Source organism: Anguilla rostrata, chromosome 1 (assembly GCF_018555375.3).
Source record: "Anguilla rostrata isolate EN2019 chromosome 1, ASM1855537v3, whole genome shotgun sequence".
In the NCBI taxonomy this organism is placed as follows: Eukaryota; Metazoa; Chordata; class Actinopteri; order Anguilliformes; family Anguillidae; genus Anguilla; species Anguilla rostrata.
The window spans coordinates 65,718,932-65,745,343 of record NC_057933.1 but is presented as its reverse complement, the minus strand read 5'-3'; the positions used below and the strand labels follow the sequence as shown (position 1 = coordinate 65,745,343).

Genomic DNA, 26,412 nt, shown 5'->3' with positions numbered 1-26,412 from the left:
GAAAATTGTACAGATTTGTAGCCTTGTAAAATGAAAATATGTGGGTGTCAAGAGTACATAACGTGTCATGAGAAAAACAAACTAGGCTACACCCAAAATATATTTCATGGAAACTGCAGCAAAAAGCAGAAGATCAGTGCAATTTGCAACAGTCATTCATATCTCAGTATAGGTTAACTGTTGTTAGACATTTTATTACAATCGAGGTGAGTATGGCAGTATGATATTTGAAATGTTGGAAATTCTGATAAAGTAATCAGTCTCTCAAATAATAGTCATTTTCTCTTTCGCACATTTTCTCTTTCTCACACACATCTCTCTCCATTTCTAACATTAATTTTCTCCCTGGCACACTCTTTCTCTATCATATGATTTTTGTCCTCCTCACACTCTCTGTATCATGCGCACGCACTCTCCTTTTATCTCTTGCTGTCTCCTTTATGTACAGACTCTGGATGATTTGGAGCAGAGAGTGAAGGAGGCTGGAATAGAGATCAGCGTGAGACAGAGCTTCCTCACTGACCCTGCCGTGGCTGTCAAAAACCTCAAGGTGCTTTCGTGTTCAAATTCAGTTGGACAGCTTTGCCTCATCCTGCTCGATTCACCGCAAGTGTCTCTAATCATTTAATTCACAAAAATAGCAAGTGAAACCAATAAATATGTCCTGAAGTCATCATGGGAAGTTTATTTATAATGGCTGACAGGTTTCTTCGCTTGTGTTTCTGGTTGTTAATACAATCCGTCTGGGTTCACTTTGCTATTGAAGCCTTTGACAACTGTTAGCGCTGATAGAGTAAAGTCTGAGTTCAATGCTTTCTTGCTCCTGACCTCTGTGATGTATGTATCTGTTATATTCCTTGAAGCAACTTCACCTAATGGCCTGTCTGCATCATATTTGATTTGCGGTACTTTTTATTATGCTGCTAAACATTGAAGTGCCTTTTGAAATCGGCCTATATCACCCAAACCAATCATTAACCATGCATCATCATATACAGCTCTGGGGTAACTTCTAATAATTTTTTAAATATTGAGTGGCAACTGAAGCTGTAGTTAAAATGTATGTCCTGTCTAGTGTTGCCTTCCATTCAACTACAGTATATTTCAAATGAAACATGCTTGTTTCTCAGAAAATGAGAAAGATATAGGTGCTTCCAGGCTGCTGTAAGACAATCCCTCATTGGAAGAAAACCCACTTTCACTGCACAAAGTGTTTCTAAATGTCAATCTGTCATGTTGGAGAAGCGTGCACTAGAGCTAGTGCTTTCATCAGTACATTTTCACTCTGAACATGACGTCTGTAATCTGTGTTGCTGGGCGCAGTATCTTTTGATTTTGTTTGTAATCTTCAATGTGCTGACCATGCAGCAGTTTTGATTTTCTGGGAATTGCTATAATACACGGTGGAATTTATTGGTGCAGTTATATATATTGCACTACGTTATAGGCCCTGGCTTGCAGGGCAATACACGGCGATTACTTTGAACATAACATCGCTACAGCTCGCAACCTCGCTCAACAATTCCAATCTTAGTGATGTATGCTTCTCCATGTCCTGTGTGTGTCGTATATATTCTGTGTCATGTTTGATGTGTGTTTCTCGCATGCTGATTGTGTAGCGTCAAGATGCCAGAATTATTGTGGGCCTCTTCTATGAGACTGAAGCCAGGAAAGTCTTCTGTGAGGTCAGCTATTTCACACTTTTTCTGAAAATTAATTATTTCTATATTTGTTAAATAAAATTATGGAAAGTAAACCCATTGCAACACCACTATCTTTTTTCTACACTACATGGTCAAAAGTATTTGGGCACCTGACATCCAACATTGCATCCAAAATTGACACTGATTGGGCCTGGGTCGCAGTTGGCTTTCCAATTGATCCCAAAGGTGTTGGATGGGGTTGAGGTCAGGGCTCTGTGCAGGCAAGTCAAGTTCGTCCACACCGTTCTCAACAAAATAATTTATATATGGACCTTGCTGTGTGCCCGGGGAACCACAGAATTATCTAGAATGTGATTGTATGCCGTAGCATTAAGATTTGCCACTGGATCTAAGGGGCCTAGCCCAGACCATGAAAAACAGCCACAGACCAAGGTGTGTCCAGATACTTTTGGTCATGTAGTGTATGTGTGGTTATTTGGTATGATTAAAAAAAGATATTCTTGTATGAAAAATCTAGGGACTTTTTAATGGATTGAGTACTCTATGTCTGTGCATTCATTTGTTGTTCTCTTTTTCTCCTGGGGCAGGTTTTTAAAGAGAAGCTCTATGGAAAGAAGTATGTGTGGTTTCTGATTGGCTGGTATGCAGACAACTGGTTCAAGATTAAAGATCCGGCCATCAACTGCACTGTGGAGAACATGACAGAGGCTGTAGAGGGGCATGTCACCACGGAGATTGTCATGCTCAACCCCGAGACTGTCCGTGGGGCGTCAAACCTGGTGACCTCTCGTTCGCCTCGTTTTTTATGAATGTTACATTAACATCGTAGTGCAATTTGGACTGTGCAAAGATAATGATTAATGAAGTGGCAAAGAGAGCAATTTTTATTGTGACGGATTCTCGTCAGATCAATTATTGTTATTTTACTGCTAATATTGCCAAGTGGTAATGGTGAAATTGATTGCCACTCTCAGTCGAGTCAGAGCCTCTTAACTAGACAACTTCCCATGCTCTCTGTCAGTTTGCAGTCATTTTGATGCATCACGAAAGCTTCTGCCCACAGCCATGTGATTAACAGACTAGGAAGCCTGTGCAGCTGTTGGAGTTATTTTCAGGCTGGTGTGAAATCATACAGAACAAGTAGAAACCAACAGTCTCAAAACTGTAATTGTACGTGTCATCACATTTAACTGACATCTTTGGATACACCCTGAAAGAGGAGGAGACATAGTGATGTTATTTTAAATTGGGCTATTCTTTCAACCATTGCTCTTAATTTTGACTTATGACTAAATCATTTCAGAATTCACCAAAAATAATTCTCCATCCAAATTATGTCTAGGAAGAAAAAAATGCATTAATTTCTATGTCGAAGTGAAAGACAAAATGGTGATCCATGCAATTGGTTTAGGATTGAATTATTGTCTTTGTTTGAGACATGCTTATAAATAACCACTTAGTTCAATAATTTTGTATTTCTCTTCTCTGTTTTATGGCCTCTTAATAAGACTTGATTTTTGCACAAGCAAATCAGATAATGTGTACTTTGTTCAAGGACATGGAAAATTCCTCCCCTTGATATTTTGACCCAATACCATCTGGTGCCAAGAACATTTAGAGGTATAAACATCCTACTCAGGAGGCTTGCTGTGATGCACACTGTTGGAAGATTGTTTTAAGGCGGTGGAAGGAAGTTGACAGGTTTCGGATTTACAGAGCCTGTACTTCCATTTTTGCTTTTATTACTGTGCTCCATATTTACTGAAACAGTTCTGATTAAGTCCCTTCTTAAAATTGTGCTACAGCCATGTCCAAATCAGTTTTCAAAGATGAAGCTCAATTGGTGTCAGCAATTCAGACAGGCAGTATATTTGAGCCGCTGGCATTAAGGTCACTGATCAGTTGGCTGTAGAAGTAAACAACGCCTCCTTCTGGCTGGTCATTTGTCTTATGTCACATGTTCTCTGCAGATAAATGATGTATCAGATCCACTTGCAGCAGTATAACTGATGAGGTTCCAGAAAGACATCAACGCGAGAGTAATATAAGCCACTTTTATACTCTTCATTCAGACTTCTCAAGAGTTCCTGGCTCAGCTGATGTCTCGGTTGGGAGGGAAGAACCCAGAGGAGACTGGGGGCTTCCAGGAGGCGCCCCTGGCATACGATGCTGTGTGGGCCCTGGCCTTGGCCCTCAATAAGACTGTAGGCCCGCTAAAAGTCAAGGGACGGAGACTGGAGGATTTCAATTACAACAACCGTGACATTACTGCTGAGATATACAGGGCGCTGAACACCAGTTCCTTTGAGGGAGTGTCTGTGAGTACTTGAAAGTGCTTGGAGAGTTTACCAAAGGCACAATGTAGAGAGTGAGAGAGAGAGAGAGAGAGTGAGAGAGAAAACACAATGACTGCCCTGACATAGCAGTGCAGCACCATAAACATTGAGAGTAGCACAAAAAACACACTGATTGTCTCTTACTTTTCTTACTTTACTTTTTTTTCAGGGTCATGTGGTATTTGACGCCCAGGGTTCGAGAATGGCTTGGACTCTGATTGAGCAACTGCAAGGTACTCTTCCATCTTGTCTTGTTTCAATTTTATTTGCTAAACTGCAAATCCTTTTTCTCACAGAACACATATTTTGTTGAGTTACTGCTCAGTAATGAAGAACTTCTCAAAGGAGATCACAACTCACCTTAACCATTGTCACCATGTGTCGCCCCCACTGGATGACGCATGGCAACATATCACCCCGCTATTCAGCCACAAGTTCCATAAATATTGACATGTGATATGTGAATGAGCCCATTGCATGGAGGTGCCACTGTATCAGTTATCAGTTGTGGTTTCTCTGTAGAACAAGGTAACAAGGGAAGTTTTGCAAATATCCCACTGGCTCTTTGCCTGGCTCTCTGTAGTACAGAAATAGATTAGGGCACTAGCCCTACTGTGAAACTCAGCTGGTCCAGTGGGAATGGCAGTACATCTACCTGATTCTTTTTACAGAAATTGGGCTAAGATATAAACCTGCTAGGTTCCACACCGTGTGCCCAACCCCCTTGAAGTGTTTTAAATTTATCTCAGTGTGCACATGCTATTGCATTTCTGGGTACATGAATGCATATTTTTCAAGAAAGTGTAAGCTCTGAGAGTATTACCGTAGGCGTGCAAATCCCTTCAAAGAAAGCTGGCTTTATAGACAGAATATGCTGTCAGGCCCTATAGATGGACAGTTCTAATTCTGTTATTGCTCTGATCTTCCACACTTTAGCCTAGCCACCTGTCTTTCCAGCTCACTAATTAAGGCCTAAAATGGAGCAAATGCTATAAACCTGAGGACCTCCAGTAGACACCACACTCATAATGGTTTGAAGCGTATTTTACGCACAGACCCCAGACTGTGCAGTGTCATTGAAACAGCCATTTTATCTGAGAGAAGTCATGTTTTTCCCAGAATAGAATTATGAGGTTAGTGAACATGCATAAGATGTTATTATGTTTCTCTGAATATTTAATGAAATGCTGGGAGTCTCACCAAAAGGCTCTCATGCATCTTTTTTCAAATTTGGCACAGTTGTTTTTAGAATGCCTCTAAAACCTATGAAATAGTCTTTGCACTTTTCAGCTGATGTTCTTGCTACTTTTAGGTGCTTTTTAAGCACCCATTCTTATTCTCATGAAATTAAGTTTTTTCATTATTTATTATTCCTATAATATTCATATTTCCCTGCCCTTATTTCTTAAAGTGTCTGCATGTCAAAAAGTGTAATGTTTCCAAAGTAGAGCAGACAGGCTTCTGATTAAATAATTTATTTATGATTTATTAATCACTTAATATACTAATGTCTCACTCCTGGTTAATTTATATACTTATTATGACTCATGAATCAGTTTACATGGCATACAGGCTTGTGCAGGGCAACTCCCAGAGCTTTAAACCTGCATCATTCTGGTGTCCTGCCTGAAACTGCTCAATTTAGCCACTGTGTTCAATTTTAACAATTAAACTCCAGGGAAGGAGCAACGATTGGCACGCAAGTGTTTTAAAATGCTGCTAAGTATATACAAACTGCTGAACAATGACACAGCGCAAGAAATTGATAGGAATCAAATTACTAAAGTACCGGTGGTCACACACCTGCAAGCACTCAGAAAGGAAATGTTAGGAGGTCTGTTGTGATGGTGGCTCATCAATCCCTAGGCACGTACTGGCTCTCCTGTTTTGGTTCCCATGTTCCCATCACTGAGTCTGTGTTTGGTTACTGCCCCTCTCTGCTTTGTGTATTGGACAGTGAACCAGCATTCTGTCTGTTTGGCAGTGTTGTCCAACCCATGGCAAATAAATAATGTTGGGCTGATTTATGATGTTGTTGACCTCAAGTCTGGAATCTAATTGGAGTACTGCTGGTTTTTGCAGTGGAAATGCTATACTATTTGTCTTTGTTGAGCTAATGAATTCCAGTACCTATGGAGTAGACCATTACAGAAGAAAATATGTTCACCTTAGGTGGATCTGCAATAGCTTTAGACTATATTTGGGTAATATACATGGATCAGTGACCCAATTATGCACAATATCCCTAGCATGGGGTAGGAACTCTACCTGGACCTGCAGTGTAATGCTGTAGATTTAAGGATGAAAGTTTTATGCTGGATTTTTATCATTCCAAGCATTTATGATGATTAAGAAGACAATACCCCGCAATAGAGAATCCTCTCTCTCTCCCTCTATCACTCTCTCTCTCTCTCTCTCTCTTTCTCTCTCTCTCCCTCTGTCCCTCTCTGTCCCTCTCTCTCTCTCTCTCTCTCTCTCTCTCTCTCTCATCTGTCTGTCTCCGTCTGTCCTACTTCACTGTTATTCCATTTAACTGTGCTGTCTGAGTATAGTGCTCCTTTCCTGTAACGTCATGTCAGTCATTCAGCGTGTATGTGTGCTAACTCACTGCCTCTCGTCCTCTCTGTGTAGGAGGCAGCTATAAGAAGATTGGGTACTATGACAGCACTAAAGGAAATCTGTCCTGGTATGGAAATGACAAGTGGATAGGTGAGACAGGATGATTGCTCATCTCCCTGGTTACTGGCTCCACCCATCAGCTGTCTTACTTTTCTGTCTGTTTTACTCTGTGTCCATCTTTCCCCTTTCTTCCTAATTCTGTTGGTGCATACTGTTTCTATGGTCAATAAGGCTTTTAGATACTGAAACAATGAGCGCATTTCTTGTGTGTGCATATGTGAGTGTGTGTGTGCGTCTGCATATGGGTGTGTTTTTGTATGGGTTTGTGTGTGTTTGCGTGTATGTGTGTGTAGAAACAGGTACATATAGATTGATAGGTCTCATGTGAGTAGGATATTTATTTCCTCTCCATATGACTTGCAAAAGCATGTCCTAAAATGTGCTGATTGCACCTTAAATAACTCACCTGCACATAACTGTGTATAAACTCCTGACAACTGCATTTTTCTTGAGAGTGCTGTCACATTATGCACTTCCCCAAAGTATACGCACATGTTTATAATAGAGCTTTGTAATGTATGAGGAACTGGAACTGAACCAGCTGTATAGCTGAAAATGAGGGGAGGCTTCAGGAGAGTAAGGTGGTTGAGTCGCTGCTGTGCCCTGTACAGTGTCCAACTTAGCCTCATTCCCCATGCTGATATTTAATACTGTACACACTGACTAATACAAGGCATCAGTGACCAGCTGGCGATTGGATCTGCACATACACGCCCCTCTCAGCAGGCCACTAAAATTTGATTCTGCACCAAAGAGCATTTAAGGACACCCTCCAGGACCGCACTGCTCATCTGGTTATTACTGAAACAGGATATTACAGGTTATTACGTTTTGATGCTATTGATGCCTTTTGTTATGGGTGTTTTGTATGGAGCTATTTCTTTGGCAACTACAGTCCACTGTGCATTTTACTGCAGCAGTAGGAATAATTTGATTACTGTGGGATTTGCGTATGAGATGTACAACACAAGTAAAATCATTGTGATAATCATAAGCATGATGATCGTAATAATCACATTTTTTCCTTGGCTTCACCTCCCAGAGCTTAGTGTGTCTGCAGAGATTCCAGCTTCATTACATCAAATTCTTCCATGGCATGATTGCATTTACAGGATGTCGGATGTTCATGTGAGCTCGTTCACTTTCTAAATGAATTCGGTTTGAAACAGTTAGGCTGAAATAGGACTGTAATCTATTCATTTTGGAAATTTACAGAAAATGACTTGGATGTGGGTCAATGTTTGGCTTCTGCGGGGGAATATTACTTGCTCCAGATCAGGCAGCACGCTTGACCTCTAGCTCGTTCACACTCGGCTGGCTGAAGGGTCACAGGACAGCATTTGGCAAGCGTCCGACTCCACATCTGATTAAAGCTGCTCTGGCAGGGCCGACCAGTCTCTGCTCTGTAGAGATGACATTGCATGATGCCCTTGCCTGGTGCTCTGAAATTCAGGCCAAATGAATTGCTAAAGAGGTCAGGGAAGTTGTGGAGTGAATCAACAGTGCCTAATTTACAGAGTCTCAAAAAAGAAAACCTAACACTCCTCCGTATGCGCACACACATATATACACACACCCACACACACCCGCACACACACACACACACACACACACACACACACTCACGCACACACACACATACTCACACACGTACACACAGATGCACACTTACACACACACCCACATACACACACACACACACATATCGTCCCACACCTCCTTCCTGTCCCCACTAAACTCTTCTCTAATTTTGTTCTCTTCATGCACACTGTGCCCCCTTTCCTCACTCGCTCTCTCTCTCTCCCTGGTCGCCCCTGACAACCACTGCGGCTCAGCTCTCCTCCCATCGCCGTGGCAACCGTTACGGAGCTTGGTCTCCATGGTAACACCCTGTCCTGATTCCTTCATCAAGGACAGAGAGAGGTTTAAACAGTACATACCCACTGACTGACAGGAGGCTGTGGGCTGTGGGCACACACATACACACACGCACATTCATCACTCCACTTTTCTGACAGTTTTCTCTGTTGCGACTTTCTACAGTTTAATCCTCTGACATTCTGTAATAATCAATGCAACATTTACTGTATACATCTGACATTTTAATACCATACCATAACACCCTGATACCAACCCCATGTCAGTATTACACTGTCCAGCAGTACGAACATCTGGCCGTTTTCCACCAACATCAGCACCCTGACATTTGTACGTTATAAAGACTTCCAGACACTGACATTCTGATGGTTTTACACTTCTAAATATACTAATACCATCATCGTGACATTTTTACGCTTCAAAGGACAGATGCTAAAACCATGACAGATTTACTTTGTTAAAAAATACGGATACAGCTTTTCACTGTGGAACAACACAAATGGACACTAGCACTGTTAACTGACAGTGTTGAGTATATGAGTTATACTGTGGTGGCAGTGTTGAGTATATGGGGTCTACCTTATTAGCAGTGTTGAGAATATGGGGTCTACTTTGGTGGCAGTGTTGAGTATATGAGGTCTACTGTGGTGGCAGTGTTGAGTATATGGGATCTACTGTAGTAGCAGGGCTGAGTATATGGGGTCTACATTGGTGGCAGTGTTGAGTATATGAGGTCTACTATGGTGGCAGTGTTGAGTATGTCTGGTCTCCTGTTGTGGCTGTGTTGAGTATATGGGGTCTACTGTGGTGGCAGTGTTGAGTATATGGGGTCTACCTTATTAGCAGTGTTGAGAATATGGGGTCTACTTTGGTGGCAGTGTTGAGTATATGAGGTCTACTGTGGTGGCAGTGTTGAGTATATGGGATCTACTGTAGTAGCAGGGCTGAGTATATGGGGTCTACATTGGTGGCAGTGTTGAGTATATGAGGTCTACTATGGTGGCAGTGTTGAGTATGTCTGGTCTCCTGTTGTGGCTGTGTTGAGTATATGGGGTCTACTGTGGTTGCAGCGTTGGGAATATGGGGTATACTGTTGCGGCAGTGTTGGGTGTATATGGTCTACTGTTGTGGCAGTGTTGAGTACATGTAGTCTAGTGTTGTGGCAGTGTTGAGTATATGTGGTCTACTGTTGTGGCAGTGTTGAGTATATGTTGTGTACTGTGTCAGGATTCTGGTGGGCTTGTTAAAATAACCACTTTATAAGCCTCTCTCTTCCTGTTTCTCAGGTCCCGGCCCCCCAGCAGACCAGACTGTTGTAATAGAGGAGTTCAGGTTCCTGTCTCAGAAGCTCTTTATCTCTGTATCGGTGTTTGCTGGGCTAGGAATCCTGCTGGGGATCGTGTGTCTCACCTTCAACATCTACAACAGCAATGTGAGGTAGCTAGACAAGGAACTCGCCTTTTTTTAAACAGGGTTAAATGCAATTGGCTGTCCAGTCTAATCACTCTGACTCTACACTGTTTAACCCCACCCCTGCCTTCTCTCTTACAGGTACATTCAAAACTCACAACCTTACCTGAACAATATGACAGCGGTGGGCTGTATGATGGCATTGGCTGCTGTGTTTCCCCTTGGGATTGATGGACACCATGTTCATAGGGCGCAGTTTCCTGTGGTTTGCCAGGTAATGCACTGGGCCAGTGCTGTGGATGGATCTCTCATGTTGGCTTCACGTCTTTTCCACCCTACTGTGTGCGGTTTATACCCTTGTGTATACCATTCTAAGTCAGAGTGCAAATGCTTCCCTGTTGTCATTTACACTTCACCTTTTTGTTCCCTGATTTTTTTTATTTCTTTCGTTATGCCTCTTTACCTTTCAATCAACATCAAATGTAGACTGCTATAAAAGCACAAATAACGTGTCTGTATTTAAGGCCAGAATGTTGAAGCCTGTGATTGTATGGAGAACCATTTTGATTTTTTTTTCTTTTTCTTTCTTTCTTTCTTTCTTTCTTTCTTTCTTTCTTTCTGTTTCTGTTGTCAGTTTCGCCTGTGGCTCTTGGGTTTGGGCTTCAGTCTTGCTTATGGAAGCATGTTCACTAAAATTTGGTGGGTTCACACCGTCTTCACCAAAAAGGATGAGAAGAAAGAGAAGAGAAAGGTAAACTTATCAGGCGGGACAATCGAGTCTGGCAGTGATACACATGTTCAATAACAGCATTATATTTATGATTTAGCTGTGTATGTAGTTAGAGGTGATCTTTTTCCATTGTACTGGAAAGGGGGCGGGATCTGAAGTCCCTTCTTATGGCAGAAAAAATGTCATACTTGAGAGGCCAAATTTGAAGGGGGCCGTCACATACCGATACGGAGTAATAGACCTACCAAGTGTGATGTGGTTTTTCAATCCATATAAGGTATTCTGGCCCCCACCCCCTTTTCAGTATAATTGAACTATAATGGAACGCTTGTGTTGATACAGCAGAGCAGGCATCCTAACAATAGGTCAATATCGCAGGCGATCACTTTTCATTAATCTTGGAAACCTAAACCATGATCAGAATGAATTCACGAATAATTGTACTGTCCTAACTAAAAGTTTGAAAAATTTGGCATATAGCTTCATGCTTACTGTGTGAACTGGACTTAATGGTGTCCGTGGCTATGGATAACTGTTACGTAATGAGTATTGTACCTTATTGAACCTCTGTTCCAATGACCTTCGATATGCACTTATTGTATGTCTCTTTTGATAAAAGCGTTTGCCAAATAAATGTAATGTAATAATTTACAACACATAAGCAGAGGACCTGATGCACATTTCAGTCAAGAGGAATATTTGGTGTTGTCAGTATGTTCGTATTACTACCAGTTACCTTATTCATTTCTGTGGGAGTCTTAAATAAACTTGCTGTTTAGAAGTTGTTTCAATATTGCAACAGTTTACACATGGGAAGCATGGTCACACCATTTATAAAGACACTAATCTAATGCAACCAATATGAAATAATATATTTTATAAGATCATTAGTTTACAATATGAGGACGGAGTGTGGCACAGTGGGTAAGGAACTGCGCTTGTAACCGAAAGGTCACAGGTTTGATTCCCGGGTAAGGACACTGCCGTTGTACCCTTGAGCAAGGTACTTAACCTGCATTGCTTCAGTATATATCCAGTCATATAAATGGATACAATGTAAAGTGCTATGTAAAAAGTTGTGTAAGTCGCTCTGGATAAGAGCGTCTGCTAAATGCCTGTAATGTAATGTAATACAACACTGTTCTCTGCGGGTCATCTCATTTAGAGGAGCTCATTATGTGCTTGTTGTGTAGTATGTTGCTGTACGGTGCATAAAAATGATTATTGGTCCTCCTGTATCCCAGCAGCACCTGGAGCCCTGGAAACTCTATGCCACTGTGGGGGTGTTATTGGCCATCGACATCCTGTCTCTAATGATCTGGCAAATCGTGGACCCTTTACACATCACAGTTGAGGTGCGCTGAAATTTGACCCATGGGTGGTGATTTTGTGTCTGTGTAATATTATGATGGCTCGCTCTAATTGACTGTGTGTCTGGGGAAAGCTTTGAAGCTGTCAAATTAACACCAAAATGGTTGACAGGAGATGAGAAGCCATTCAAAGCTCATTAAACTTGAATGCTGACCATTATCAAAGACAAACAAGACATCCAAAGTCACTCATCTGTTGTAGCCATATTTGCTTAAGGTCATTTTCAGTCGGCGTAATGTTACACCTTTTTTGCAACAGTGTCATTTGTTCGCTCACTAACTGAAAAGTAGTACAATAAACGAACTAGTGATAATAAGGATTTCCTGTTTATAATTTCAGAACTGGGATGAATTGTCAGCCTGTAATTGTGAGTGTAATTGACTTGACGGCTTTTGGGTGATTATCTTTTTGAGAAGTCATGAAATCATTGTAGTGAAAAAATACTGTATTGGATTGGCATGAACCACATCACTATATTGGATGGGTGTGACCCCACCCTAAAAATAAATAAATAAAAATTAATCAAATCCTGTGAAAATGTTCAACACCTGGCAATAAGAATATGTACAGTACATTTAAGCTACATCCAGTTAATAATAACTGTAGCATTAATAGCAATGATGGTATGAAAGCAAACAAGAACATTGGAAACAAAAATAACCCCCCATCACCCCATAACAAGAAAACCAATCAGAGCCAAAGGCTTAAATTTGCGATGACCCCACCGCAGCTGCCTCTAACATTCTGGTTTCACAGTGGCTGCCTCTCCTTATCTCCTGGGACCTGTTTAGTCTGTGTCCTCCTGGTGTAATTGCCGTGCTGTGATCACTGCCATTCCTCTTTATCAGTCTGCGGCTGTGTCTCTGTCAGCGCTCTTCGGTCACCGCTAGCCCGCGTGTGGGTGTAATGTGTGTGTGGGTACTGCTGTATCACAGTGTAGTGCTGTTTGTGGTACTGTTGTCAATGTGTGGATGCAGAATACTGATGTCCAATGCGTATCTTACGCTAAATTTTCTTATCTCTGAGTAGAAGTTCACTAAAGAGGCACCGAAAGGGGACTTGGATGTTCTGATTCAGCCACTCCTGGAGCACTGCAGTTCTGAGAAGATGAACACATGGCTTGGTAACCTACTTTTATTCCCCCGAGCTTTTCCTCTCTCTCTCTATTGCCAAAATTAGTGACTAAAAGGGTGGAATATATAAACTGTGCCATAAAATCCAGGCTCCTCCCTGACTATTCTGTTGCAGTTGATGGAGTCGGTACGTTCCATTGGCGGTCAGTATTTGAATTCATTGGACACTGGGCACTGACCTTGAGCATTACCAGCACAGTCACCAGTTTTATCTGTACCAGGGAGAGGAGACAGCAGGGCTCGCTGATTAATTTTTCCTCTGGGCAAACAAAACTGTCCATCCTGAAATCGCTAGGCGAAACGGAGGGGCCAAGGGTGTGATGATACTATTACATTTTTGAAAATGATGACTTCTGCCAGTGAATGTCTGCAATTTGCTTTTCAAAAGTGAAGCAGTAACCTTGAAATGTTTTATCAAGGGTTTGAAATAGAAGGAACAATTTGTTATGTGGCTGAGGAAGGGGTTTTAGCAGTTGAAACGACTGCGTTTAACCTACTTGGGAGGTACTCAAAATCTCTTGCATTGTGCTGTAATAACGTACTCAAAGATATGAACATAAAATCAAATCGCACAGCTCAATAAAGGTACCATCATCAAAGGGCAATATTTCTCTGCATAGTGTGTGTGCATTACAAAGGAGAGGAAGTGACTTGGCATTAACCGAACACAATGTGACTGCCTAATACCTCCCCCCTGTCTTGCCCCCTCTGTGTTCTGTCCATTAGGGGTGGTGTATGGATACAAAGGCTTATTGTTGCTGCTTGGGATATTCCTGGCTTATGAAACCAAGTCGGTCTCGACAGAGAAGATTAATGACCACAGAGCGGTGGGAATGGCCATCTACAATGTGGCTGTAAGTCTCCCTGCTGCCTGGATCTGTCCCCCTGTGCCTCTGATTCATTTTGTGCGGCGCGCTGATGGAGTGGCCTTGTCGCTGTGAAGAGTGGACACATGCAGCACTTACCCTGTGTTCATCAGTTAGTGACTGCTGTGATGGCAGAGGAGAACTCTGCCAATATTCGGCTGACCAGCTTGCAGCGGCTAAATCATGTACACCCTTCAGGTTTTGTGTGTGGTTATTTTGTCCGCTTGTTTCCCCAAATATATCCTGAATTGCTATAAACAGATGCAATTATATAGCAAGGTAATTCAGGATATTTACACTATACAGTATTCTTACACCACACATAAGCTCTTAAAATGCCATATTGTGCATGTCACTGAACTGTAAATTATTTTAAGACGGAAATTAAAATGTGCTGTTTCATAAATTTCATTATTTCTTTATTTTATTTGATTTTATTTTATTTTATTATTCTCCCTCTCTCAGGTGCTGTGTATGATCACGGCTCCAGTCACCATGATCCTCTCTTCTCAGCAGGATGCCTCCTTCGCTTTTGCCTCTCTGGCCATCGTTTTCTCTGTCTACATCACCCTGGTTGTGCTCTTCATTCCCAAGGTAGGCGTCCAAGTCACTGCACACAGCATCAGTGGTCAGCAGAATAATACCAGCGTTGTTTTCCTGCCTTAATTCACACTTTGTTTTATGCTTGTTCTGCTTGTTTGTGTTGTTCTGTGCAGGGTGATTGATAGTAGCCTTGCATATTGGCATCGATCAGCTAATGCAGCTCACTGTAGATTCTGGGATTGATCAGTCTGCAGTGTGCTTTAATTGTGGAAATGAATCATGTAATCTATGTTATCTCAGTCTGCCAGTGCTTTTCGACATTGAAAGGCCTTGAGACATACAGTACCTCCTATTTTCTCATTTTCCATCCTTCATCAGATTGCAAAAATGAGTTATCTTAATACAAACCATAGATACAACACAAGTATACAACGAGTATGAAATTTAAAATGTGTTCATTTAAACTGTGAAAAAGCTAGCCAGTTGTGAAATGCCTTTGAACATTCTCAGTTTTAGATCGCCTCTAACAATAGGTACATCTAGCTGCTAAAATAAGATGCCTTGTTTGCATTAGATTGCTCAGAAAATGACACAATGTCAGGTGACAGACAGCAAATGAAAGCAGAGGCAGTTAAGCCAATACAGCTAACCTGTGCTTCCTTTGTTTACCTGAATGCTTATTCCGCCTTGGATCCTTTTGACTTAATAACATTTAGAAAATAAGGTAGAACTAATTTGCTTAAATTCAATTTGAAGAATTAATCCCTTTTAGTGAATGTTGCAGCATTATTTCTGGCTGCTTACTTTTTGCTTGCAATTTATTTTCTATGGCTGAAACGCGCCGAAGGAGTTGCCAGGTTACTATGGAGACCAAGAAAATCGAGTGATTGTGCAGTGACGAGCACTCAGTATTTTGCGATTTATTTTCAGACGGAGTGGAAGAGCACATTGTGTTATTGTGTTATTAATTCACAGGATTCACTGTTTATAATTTTGAGACACTTGAAAAAATGTATTTAAACTACATATACAGTACATATACTTATATAGAAACCGAATTACTGGTTTCCTTTTTCAGAGTAGACTGTGGATGCATTATGACACATCAGTTGAGAGGTACTGCTCTGTGCTTGGTGTGCAGGTGGATCAGACATGGATCAGCTCAGCATGGATGGTTAAGACTGTAGGGTTTCAAACTGGAAGCTGGTTTTAGTGGTATGGTGGTGTACAGTTGGACCTGGGGTTTTATGTGGCTGTATATGTGCAGTCCTTATGTTAAATGTACAGTAGATAGAATTATAAAGGAATTTGTGTATGTTGCTCTATGTTGCCATGGTGGATCTGAGAACTACTAATCAGATGCTGTTGATCCACAGGAGGATCATTCTCTGTCCTCCTGTGGACGTGCACATAGTCAGAGACCTTGAGTGTGATCCATTAAATTGATTTTAGATTTTCTGTATAGTTCATATGGATATGCAGGCTGCTCAGACTCTCAGTGGGCCTGCAGCTACACAGGCTTATCAAAGTCTCTCTATGGTATAGTAGAAGTACGAGCTGATGAGTCTCTATGGTCATTTAGATGCGGAGATTAATCACTCGAGGGGAGTGGCAGTCAGAACAGCAGGACACCATGAAGACTGGCTCCTCCACAAACAATAACGATGAGGAAAAATCACGCCAACTGGAGAGGGAGAACCGAGAACTGCAGAAGATCATACAGGAGGTGCCTTCTCTCCCCCTTCCTACTCTTTTTCTCTCTGTCCTTCTCTCTATCCTGCTTTTCTCTCTGTCTCTTTCTCTTCTAAATTCAGTTTCATACGTTCATATTGTCAAAACAGATGCAACATCACAATACAGTTTCACACAGTAATAGAAGTAAAGGAAAAAGGTGAGCAACAACGTGAAAAATAACAAAATACATTACATTACAGGCATTTAGCCAACGCTCTTATCCAGAGCGGCTTACATTGTATCCAGTTATACAGCTGGATATATACTGGAGCAATGCAGGTTAAGTACCTTGAAGTTGATTTTAGCGATCAGACAAAATCACTCTCTTTTGATCTATCTCCCTCTTTCTCTCTCTCCCTCTCCACTCCCATTCTCTCCCTCTACATCTGTCTCTCTTTCCGTCTGATCTGTGTCTGGGAAGCAAGTCCTCATCAGAACTCAAACAGCAGTTCCATTTACTTTAGTTTTCTGGCAAAAGTATGAATATTTTTTATTTCATCTTGATTCTAAAAGGTTATTGGGTAGGTGGCAATACAGAACATGAAGATGTTCAGGCTGTTAAAAAAGACTATACATTCAACTGTCATTTGTCAAGGAAAAGGCTAGTAGTCATAACACAGTTACAGATGAATGGGGTCAAATGAATCTATTGAATCTGCTTCACGCCTAATTTACGGCAGAAATATAATTGTGAATTTTGAAGTTTCGTATACATCCTATATACAAAAGGAAAAACATATTGGTAATTGTGTATTGGGGCTGTATGCACAGCACATAAGTTCGCTCTCTCTCTCTCTGGCTTACAGAAGGAAGAGAGGGTGTCTGAACTGCGCAGCCAGCTGGCTGAAAGACAGGCCCTGCGATCCCGCAGGCGACCCTCCACACAGAACCAGAACCACAGCACCCCCCCGCCCCCGTCGTCGCAGAACGACCCCAAGTCCCTCCTCCCTCCGCCTGGATATCCCATCCCTTCATCAGAGAACCACGCCCTCCCCCCGTCTTTCTCCAACTCCTCAAACCTTTACCAGGCCGACAGCAAGATCGGCCGCAACCACTGCCACACCAGCCGGCTGCAGCTGCTCTACAAGTGAGCGAGAGAGGAGGGAGGCCGGCGGAGACAGACGGAGGACAGTGTCATTACGAGAGGGGGCCGGTGAGAGGGAATGGCTGTGTTCTGTGTGGCGTAGAAGTATTTATCAGTGAGAGAAAGAGAACAGTGTAAGGTGCGCAAAAGGAATTTGTCAAGAACACATTTTAATTGAGGCTATTTCTCTTTTTCTCTGTCGCTTAATGAAATACGGTAACACTTCAGGCAGTTACTGAAAATTAATTGAATTACATCTGATATGTTTTCGATTAGTGCTTGAAGGTTGTTGTAAGCTCTCAAAAAAGATGAATGAGCGTTAAAATGGACCCTGAGATAGTGCTTGATAGAATGCGCCAGCCCTTTACCAGGGCTTGCAGAGGTTTTCTCCTTTGCCCCTGCTTGGTTTGTTTGTACTCCAACACTGTCCTTGTGTTTAGTAAAATTATTGACGTTTTTTACAGAGGATGTCAAATTAGTCACAAGCTGCAATTAGATTTTATGTTAACATTGTTTTCTTTAAAGAGCAAGGTATTCACTTATTTTGTTTCATTTCTATTTGTATCAAATTAATTAACCTGTTCCACATTGTTAATTTTACATATACACTACTGACCAGTGGTGTGGCATGAAACAGATCCCAGGTCAGCTGCTACTTCACTTGTGCAGCGCACATATTATAATGACCACACTTCTGGCCCATGATTTGGAAACAAGCAGCTACCGTGTCATTGACCTCTGGGCTGGAGCAACCCAGTGAAAACAAAATGATCACCATCCACTGTATTTCATATTCACTGCATTGTTCTAAGGATGGGATGACACCACAGAAAATTTCTCAGAAAGTCAAAAATAAATCAGCAAGCACAGATTTATCTCCCTCTGATCTGTGTTGTTGTTTATGTCAAAAATCAAGTTAACTGCAACTGTAATCAGCACTTAAGTATGTGTTGGGGAGTTTTCCTCACCTAACGAAAACTATTTTGGTGTTTGATGTTGCTACATTAAAGTATTTTTTTCCTTTTAGAATGAGGTGAAGGTCTCTTAAGTTTGAACCTGAAGAGCCAAACATTGCAAATTGAGTTGGGGTTAAGCTTCTTAATGGGATCACAGCCACACTTTATTTCATGAGGAAAATTGTTCTTATGGGCTAAACACATATACATTGCATATCTACAACCTGCTCTAACTCTGCTCAGCTGAGCATCACACTACATTTAGGCTTGAAAAATTTGTAGGATCTACTCCTGACATTGCTGAACCTGTTGGTAAAAATAGTTGGTATTAGTGACCAAAGTAATAAAAAAAGCAAAGAAATCATGTTCTTGGTGTGCCACTAAACGGATAAAGGCCTTTAGTTGCAATGAATACTGCTTCCAAAAAGCTTTTCACTTCAGGCAGTTGGCATCATCAGTTGGAAAAAGAGATAAGAAAATATCTAATTTCTGGATGAATGTACTGTATAGAAATGTATTTCACAACGTGAGAACAACATGCAACATATCTGGAATGGGATTCTGTCCTGAGTATTTACACTGGCACTTTGTGCATACAAAAAAAAGTTATATTAACCCAATTCCTTCCCAGTTGGTCAATTTGCATTACAAATTACAAATTGTCTTTTGATCCCTGCCTCGTTGTCTACATATGTTTTTCCAGAATTTAGTTTCAAATCTGTAAGCATTGAGGCTATTTAACATTACCAAACCTTTTTTGCGCTTTATGTGCCTATTTTTCAGTTTAATCAATTATTCATCTTTGCTTTTAAGAAACATAGACCTTATATAAATGTACACAGGTATAGTATGAAGGCATCTTTTACCCTTTCAGTAAAGTTTATCTGTAAATCTCCATTCGCTTTTCTACAGTGTTCTTAATCATCTTTCTTCTCTGAACATGTTTTGTTACGAAATATTTTTATTGATCGAAACCACATCTGTTAATTGTCGTACCTTCCAATGTATGTCTAAGAGAGAAATACTCGCAGGAAGATACATACACACACACACACACACACACACACACACACAGTCAAACAGTCACACAGTGTGTCATTATTATTATAAATGTATTAACTTGGACATATACAGATGTATTCCTCTGTGGTTTCAGAAATAAATTTATATTTACATTGTTGTTCAATATAAGATTATGTGGTATGCAAAGGGAATGGTTGTTACAATAAACTCATTGTTTTTCACTGAATGTATCCATAATGGCTTTGTCATTATTTTTGTGCTCGACATCCATTTGTTTTAATGCAAATGGGGAATTAATTGGTGGAACTCTTGGCACAATGATATGTTTGTAAGATTGCACGGATGCATAGTCTATTTCAGATACGCAGGTTTGTGTTACGGGCTAACACAATTACCGCCACCTTTACCACCACTCTTTGGTCAAGGATATTTAACTGTCTGCATTTGAAATAATATGAATAAAATGCTAATTAATGGCCCAATAAACATACAGAACATAAGTACATTTATTTGTGGTTGAAGCCAGTTGATATCCAATTGACATAATAAAATATTAGTTTGCCATCAATATTTCTATTTTGTTGTGTCTGATAATAATCGTTTTATTACTCTGTCTAATACTTGTTTACCAGGCTGTGTGTGATTTGCTGTTTTCAATTAATTTCAAAGCAATTCCCTGGTAACACTTGCATAATTTATGGAACTAAAATAAGTCATTTTTTAAACGACATTGAGAATCAATTAATAATATGCCTGTGATAGAAGATGTTGATCTAAAATGATAAATAACTTTGAACAAAATCTGTAATATAACAGCAAAATGTTTGTTAGCAACATTTTCATTAGTCGTGAATCTAAGTGTTTTTTTTGGTTTTTGTTTTTTTGCGATTTTACCACAAGATGTCACTAATAGTACTGCACAACGTGTGTGATTGATTTTGGCAGATCATATTCTTGATTGACCTGATTAGTCATGGTTATACAAATGCTAAGGGGTTACTCTCCTGAATGAGGCCCTTCCCCCTTCAGTGCATCACCATGACTGTACCAGGGGTTTACCCGGGCCACAACGTACATCCCTGTACCAAAGGTTAACCCAGACAAGCAGACAGGGGCATGTAATTATACAAGGGACTAACCCTGACCACTGTATCATGTCAAAGAGCTTTACACCATTCAGAAGACTGAGGCTCTGATTATTGTAGGACTTTCATTATATTTTTTTCTGTCAATACAATTTTTTGTTTTTTATTGTTAGCTTTGGTCGTTATGTGTATCCTATGCTCCTTTCCTTTTCTCTCTTCCCATCCCTGTTGTGTGGACCTATTTTTATTGTCATTAAATTTTATTTCAAAATGATTTTGACAAATAGATTGAGCGAAACCTATGTTCATATGATTTGAAATTCTGTGAAATTCTAAGAGAGTGTCCTTTAGAGCTATCTCAGGTATGTATATCTTCTACATCTAACCCTTAACTTTACTCCAACAGAAATTCTACTCCCACACTTTTGCTGGGTCATATTGCTGTATATCTGCCATCCTGTGATCCAGCCAGATTGCATTTCATCTGATAGTCTCACCTTCTGCCTACCTCTTCTAGACAGTTTTTTCCCCTTCGGTTTCCGTTTCCTTATGTGGGCCCCCTCAGTCTAGGTGCCTTCTTACACAGTAAAATGTCCAGTCTTAATTCAAGTCTTAACAGATACCGTTTGGTCCTACTCTGGGAATGTGTTATCTGTTGAGTTGAATTAACACTGTTAGAGTTGTTGTGGACATTGTACTGTTTATCTCACCCAGGTCTATTACCAATGCTTACATGCACCTCGGTGTTTGTAGTTTAGGACGTGCTCATGGAATCTGACATACACACAGCATTCTTTATGGCCTGTGCTTCTGGGAGAGATTTAAGATTTCTCCTACCGAAGCAATCCTGCTACATCTTGGTGTTTTATTTCCCTGTGTGCTTTCCCAGGGCCAGTCTTTGATTTTCCTATGCAGTTGCCCAAGCAATAAACTACAGAAATCACAAGGATGTTTGCATTTCTCGAAGGATCGAGAGCATGGCAAGAAATGATGAGGCAAATCATCCATCTGTCACAGGGATGATGATAATTTCTCTACTGAGCCCAAGCGTCAGTGTCTTTTTCCACTCTGTGTTCTCAAGGTGGCAGCAAAACCTTAAAAGTGTTTCATAGTAGTGAAAAACTTTCAACAATCTTCTAGGATGTTACAATTCAACAATTTGAGTGAGCTTTGTAACTTTGAAATAAAATGAATGAACAAGGGGTGTAATGTCCGTCTCTGAAGATGATAAAAGGAAATATGCTTCTCTACACCAAAATTGTGTAAGCAACCACAGTAGGTGTGCTGGGTGATGCAGTAGACCGGCTGAAAGGTCAGGGCAGGCCGGGAAATTCCCTGACTACGATTTTAGCTTTGTCACTGAACACTGCCACAAAACAGAACAAAATTGGGGAGTTCCCTTGTTCAGTCCATGAAGAAAACTCATGTGAAAGTGGTCTTATACAGTAGATAGACATTTGCATGTTACATTTCTATTGAAACAGATATAAGCTAAACATTCAAAACAAGAAAGCCAAAGTCATGTCTAGGGCCCGGTACTGTAGGTTACCAGCATTAGATGTAGCCAATACAAAACTAAAATTTAAAATACAAAAATATGAAAGTGATTCAGTTGAATAAATATTTATTCACTAGATAAGCACTGTGAATAAGAAATGTGTGCTTCTTGATCATTCAAAGAACTTTTGTTTACTTAATTGGCTGCTGAATTAGTGCCCCGAAAGACATTAAAAATAAACACTCACTTTCTTAAATTTAGGTACTCATGGTTCATAGTTTAGGTATAGGACTAAATCTTGGTGTTTTAATTCTCTGTTCAGACGTGACAGGTTTATTTTGGATTACACTGGCTACATTCAGTTACCCCTGGTGGACGGATATTCAAATAGAATTGGTCCTGTTGATAATTAAATTATAAGCAGCGTAGGCTATGTAACTGATTCGGCACAGAACTACTGAAATGAACTTTTTTTAAATTAGGTTTTTAATTGTGTTACTGTAAGACCTGAGAACATCTTTGTAAAGTCATCCCTGGTTCCACAACACCTGAGGTCATAAATAACATATAATACATACACATTGTTTATACAAATACATTCATCATTAAAAATAAATCACAGACAACAATGACAACACATTAAATAATCAGATAAATATAAAAACCAAAAAAACATTCAGATCAAATGAAAATAGCTTAAGGCTGTTCACTTAAATATATATAAACATTATGAAAATATACATTTTCATAACATAGTATGAATGACAGGAGAATGTAATAGTGCATCATTTTAAAACTTAAGAACAAGGATCAAACAGTCCCACTATACGTAATGCACACAGTAGCACACACCAAAGAACACAGTCCTAATATACATAATACACAGTAGCACATAGTGCCATTCATAACAACAATAATAATAGTAACAATGGTACACTGATATGCAATTTACAAGGGTAGGTGCTCTCTTTAACTGGCAGTTCAAACCCATAAAATGGATTCATTTTGTAACTTTGCAGGTTTAATAGTTCATGTTGAGTATAAAATGTTTTAACATTGTGTTTTAACATTGTTTTAACACTGTGTTTTAACATAAAACAATTTCCTTCATTTAAACCTGTCCTGGGCTATAACATACAGCACACTGCTGAATTAATGATTTGTAAAATAATTAGATCTTACAGTTTTATCTCCTAATACATCCTCTATAACCACAATGTCCCTAAGTCACAGGTTCTTATCTTGATTACTCGATTTTATCTTCTTCATTAACTCTTTTTCTTAAAAACGTGTCTTCAGTTCCTTTTAATTTAGTTGGCTTCTACATATGGTTGTCTCTGTCTTTTTATCACAATGCAAATACACCAAAGAATGTTTTTCCATCTCCCCCATCCACATTTTTCGGCTGATTGGTATCTGTCCACAGTCTGTCCTCAATCTCTAAACTAAATATCGCCCCCAGGTATACTGCATTATATCGTCTGTCCAGGCCGCTTGCATCGCTCTGGCACATTGTACTTACTGCACTGAGCAGGGGCTTCTCGTCACTGTATGAATCTGACCAGCGCATTATCGTGTGACTAAGGGGTTGGTTCGTGTGCCCAGCTGCAGAGCTGCATAGAACTCGGAATGAGACTTGGCTGTAGACAAAGTACAGCCCATTTTGGGGTATAATGATCTCATTGTTTTCCAGTTTGAGTCCCCCCTGGAAGAAGGAATGTCCATCCCCATCTCTCCACAGCACAGATTTGTTGTAGACCTTTGGGTTGAATTCGCCTGGAGAGACATAGAGAGGGGATGTTTACATAGCAGCAGCACAGAGAATCTTGAATCTTAATCATTATCACAAACCACATTCCAAGCCACAAGTGAGCAAATTATTAACCAACTAAACAGCTGGTTTTTTTCACTTTTAATCTCTGAAGTTACAGTAGGAGGCATTTCCTCTTTTTTACTGAGTGTGTAGGTGCGTATATTATATTTAGTGTGGGGGAAATTTTGAGGTACTGCAACTTTGGTACATTTCAGAGACAATGAAGCAGGGACTATAATTACAATTAGTGTTACTGGTATTAAGGGTAATGCTTTGATCAATGGTACATCAGCGGTTGGAACCTAGATCTTATATTCTTCTGCTAGCAAAGCCAACCACCATGATACTACAAAATACATCACAATGTAAAGAATTTCTTACCATGCAAATGGATGGCAGCCTTCATATTTGTAGATATTTGTTTCAAGTTCTGCTGGTGCTCTGATCAGGAGAAGAGGTTGGTTAGTAATTGAATAGACTGGTGAGATGTACTTATCTAAACTAATTTGTTTTATAATAAGGTGTTAACCTAATTAATTTAATTAATTTACTCACCATTGGTTTCTATTCCATGCGACTGAGTCTATGAGAGAGAAACAAGGGAATTAATACAGCACAAAGGGAGAGAGAGCAAGAGAGAGAGAGAAAGAGGGTGAGAGAAAGGAGAGAAGTATGCAGAAGTATATGGACTGTTATCTGCTGATATCTATTCATTGTACTTCAATGCAACATTATTCTGCTAGTGTATCACATGACCAGTTCAGCCAATTACATGTAAAATACCACACAAACTCTTCCACCTTCCAATCCAACTAATGTACCCACACCAGAGAGCCCCACGTACCCCCATTCGCATATATAAAAATCAAGAAAAGATAAGACACACTGGTGTTCAGCTTACCAGGCCATGACAGTGGAATAACATCGCAGAGGTGCCGCACAGTGCCACAAGCATCACTACCCCACACAGCTTCCCTGCCCAGCCACCCGACGGCTTCTCTGGGGGCGGCACCATACCCGGCGCTCCGTCCCCGAGCTCCATGCCTGTCAGTGCCGCTGTGTAGCCTTCCATTCCTCCCCGGGAATGACCAGCCTGAACACTTTCACTGCCGCTGCTTTCGTGGTAAAGTTATGTGTACAGATGAGACAATATCAAACGCGGATGGAGATGAACAAATGTTTATCTGCTGACAATAAATAGAGAAATTTAAATAAGTAAATAAATAGTGTTTTTTTTGGGATGTTTTAATTATTCTTAAAAGAGTTAGACAGAATTTTTGGAGATGACTGCAGTTGTCCTCCTCCAGATGCAGCAATATAAAGTATATATCAGTTCTGGGGAAACTCCCATGACGTCACTGTGAATGGAGACTCAGAAAGAGAGGTTTATCTGATCGGGAGGAGTTGGTTGCACAGGGAAAGCAAATGTGAGTTTCAGAAAGATTCCTTCCCCAGCACACATGCCCACACGCTCTCACCCACACACACACACACACACACACTCACCCTCGCACACACAGATATCCAAATCCACCCACAAGCACCCTCACACATACATACTCAGGTCCAGACACACACCTCTCTCTTTCTCTGTTTCAGTCACATGCAGCTATATGTGTGTGTACTCACATCCGACACACCAACCACAACCCTCCCCCCACGCACACACTCACACTCACACTCAAACTCCATGGGTAATGTAACCACCAATCTTCCCTATGACTTTTTCTTCTCCATCCTCCATCCTTTCTCTTTTATATACCCTTTCATTTATTGGCTTTATTTATTTTGAGAAGGGGAGAATGGCTTTTCACAGGGTCTCAATGTTCTACCTCTTTTTCGTTGTTGTCTTTTAATCTCATTGGTTTCGTTTTCCTTTTTTCTATCTGTGTGCTTATTCGTGTTGGAAATCTTACACACAAACATTCTGAGCACACATCTTGATTAATGTTATGAAAGACAATGGAGATTAGACATTTTGTACCACTATTTACTATTTAAAAAGAAAAATTAAATAGCATTCAATATAGTAGAGCATCCGGTTTGTCAATATGCCAACTGTACACAGTGTATGTGATGAGTGGTTTAAATTCCAGCAATTACTCAAATGCTTTCAGTTTAGAACAATCAACTATTTTTTTTACTGTTAGCTGTGAACATAGCCCGTACTTTAGTTTAAGCAATACTGCAGGTTTTATTTTCTTCCAGATAGTTAATTGATCGATTAATACCACTGATTGGCCAGAGCTTTATCTCACTTGGTGCCCCATGTTTAAATCAGTCCAGATTTGACGGGAAGAATGAAAACTAGCTGTACTACTGGCCTCAACGGCCAGATTTGAGCACTATATCCATCTGATACTACAAATTAAATCATTTTCATCAATTCGTCTTTCCATCAGGCCCACAATGTAGAGCAGTAGTCAGAGCAGTACCTCACATTTTGAGTTGAATCAAACTTAAATACCTCTACCACAGTCATCACAGCATATCCACATTTCTGACCCAACTTTTTACTTGGGTTCTGAGTTTGTCAAAAAGAGGTCCCTTCAGAAATAATAAGTGTTTTATCGGTTCTGTCTTGTATCCATTCTTTAAAGGTATTTGTC

General features: G+C 40.3%; 2 protein-coding genes across 7 annotated transcripts in view; one reads left to right on the top strand and one right to left on the bottom strand.

Moving 5' to 3' along the window:
* The window catches only part of gabbr1a (gamma-aminobutyric acid (GABA) B receptor, 1a), a 59,777-nt gene extending 40,140 nt beyond the window's left edge, over positions 1–19,637 (top strand). For 5 of the 6 annotated variants that reach the window (XM_064350131.1, XM_064350113.1, XM_064350101.1 and 2 more), the window contains 15 exons: positions 449–550; positions 1,620–1,685; positions 2,252–2,443; positions 3,737–3,982; positions 4,170–4,233; positions 6,632–6,709; positions 9,844–9,994; positions 10,109–10,241; positions 10,602–10,718; positions 11,942–12,052; positions 13,098–13,191; positions 13,928–14,055; positions 14,533–14,661; positions 16,193–16,336; positions 17,151–19,637. In XM_064350131.1, the coding sequence (XP_064206201.1) occupies positions 449–550; positions 1,620–1,685; positions 2,252–2,443; positions 3,737–3,982; positions 4,170–4,233; positions 6,632–6,709; positions 9,844–9,994; positions 10,109–10,241; positions 10,602–10,718; positions 11,942–12,052; positions 13,098–13,191; positions 13,928–14,055; positions 14,533–14,661; positions 16,193–16,336; positions 17,151–17,435 (2,040 nt within the window). In that variant the 3' untranslated portion in view covers positions 17,436–19,637. The remainder of the gene's footprint in view (positions 1–448; positions 551–1,619; positions 1,686–2,251; positions 2,444–3,736; positions 3,983–4,169; positions 4,234–6,631; positions 6,710–9,843; positions 9,995–10,108; positions 10,242–10,601; positions 10,719–11,941; positions 12,053–13,097; positions 13,192–13,927; positions 14,056–14,532; positions 14,662–16,192; positions 16,337–17,150) is intronic. The other variant, XM_064350137.1, reaches the window with a different exon arrangement.
* Positions 19,638–22,474: 2,837 nt separating this feature from the next.
* tnfb (tumor necrosis factor b (TNF superfamily, member 2)) lies at positions 22,475–25,323 on the bottom strand. Its single transcript, XM_064350087.1, has 4 exons — positions 24,705–25,323; positions 24,359–24,386; positions 24,185–24,244; positions 22,475–23,766 (listed from the first exon to the last, which is right to left on the bottom strand). Exons 1-4 carry the CDS (start codon positions 24,873–24,875, stop codon positions 23,339–23,341), a joined length of 687 nt encoding a protein of 228 aa, XP_064206157.1. The 5' UTR covers positions 24,876–25,323; the 3' UTR covers positions 22,475–23,338.
* Positions 25,324–26,412: the final 1,089 nt, after the last annotated feature.

Bases quoted from the DNA above. Each gene is read 5' to 3' on its own strand.
- tnfb (XM_064350087.1), bottom strand. From the start codon at position 24,875: ATGGAAGGCTACACAGCGGCACTGACAGGCATGGAGCTCGGGGACGGA. The intron at 24,245-24,358 runs GTGAGTAAATTA...TCTCCTGATCAG, and splicing joins GCATGGAATAGAAACCAATG to AGCACCAGCAGAACTTGAAA. The intron at 23,767-24,184 runs GTAAGAAATTCT...ATGTCTCTCCAG, and splicing joins GGCTGCCATCCATTTGCATG to GCGAATTCAACCCAAAGGTC.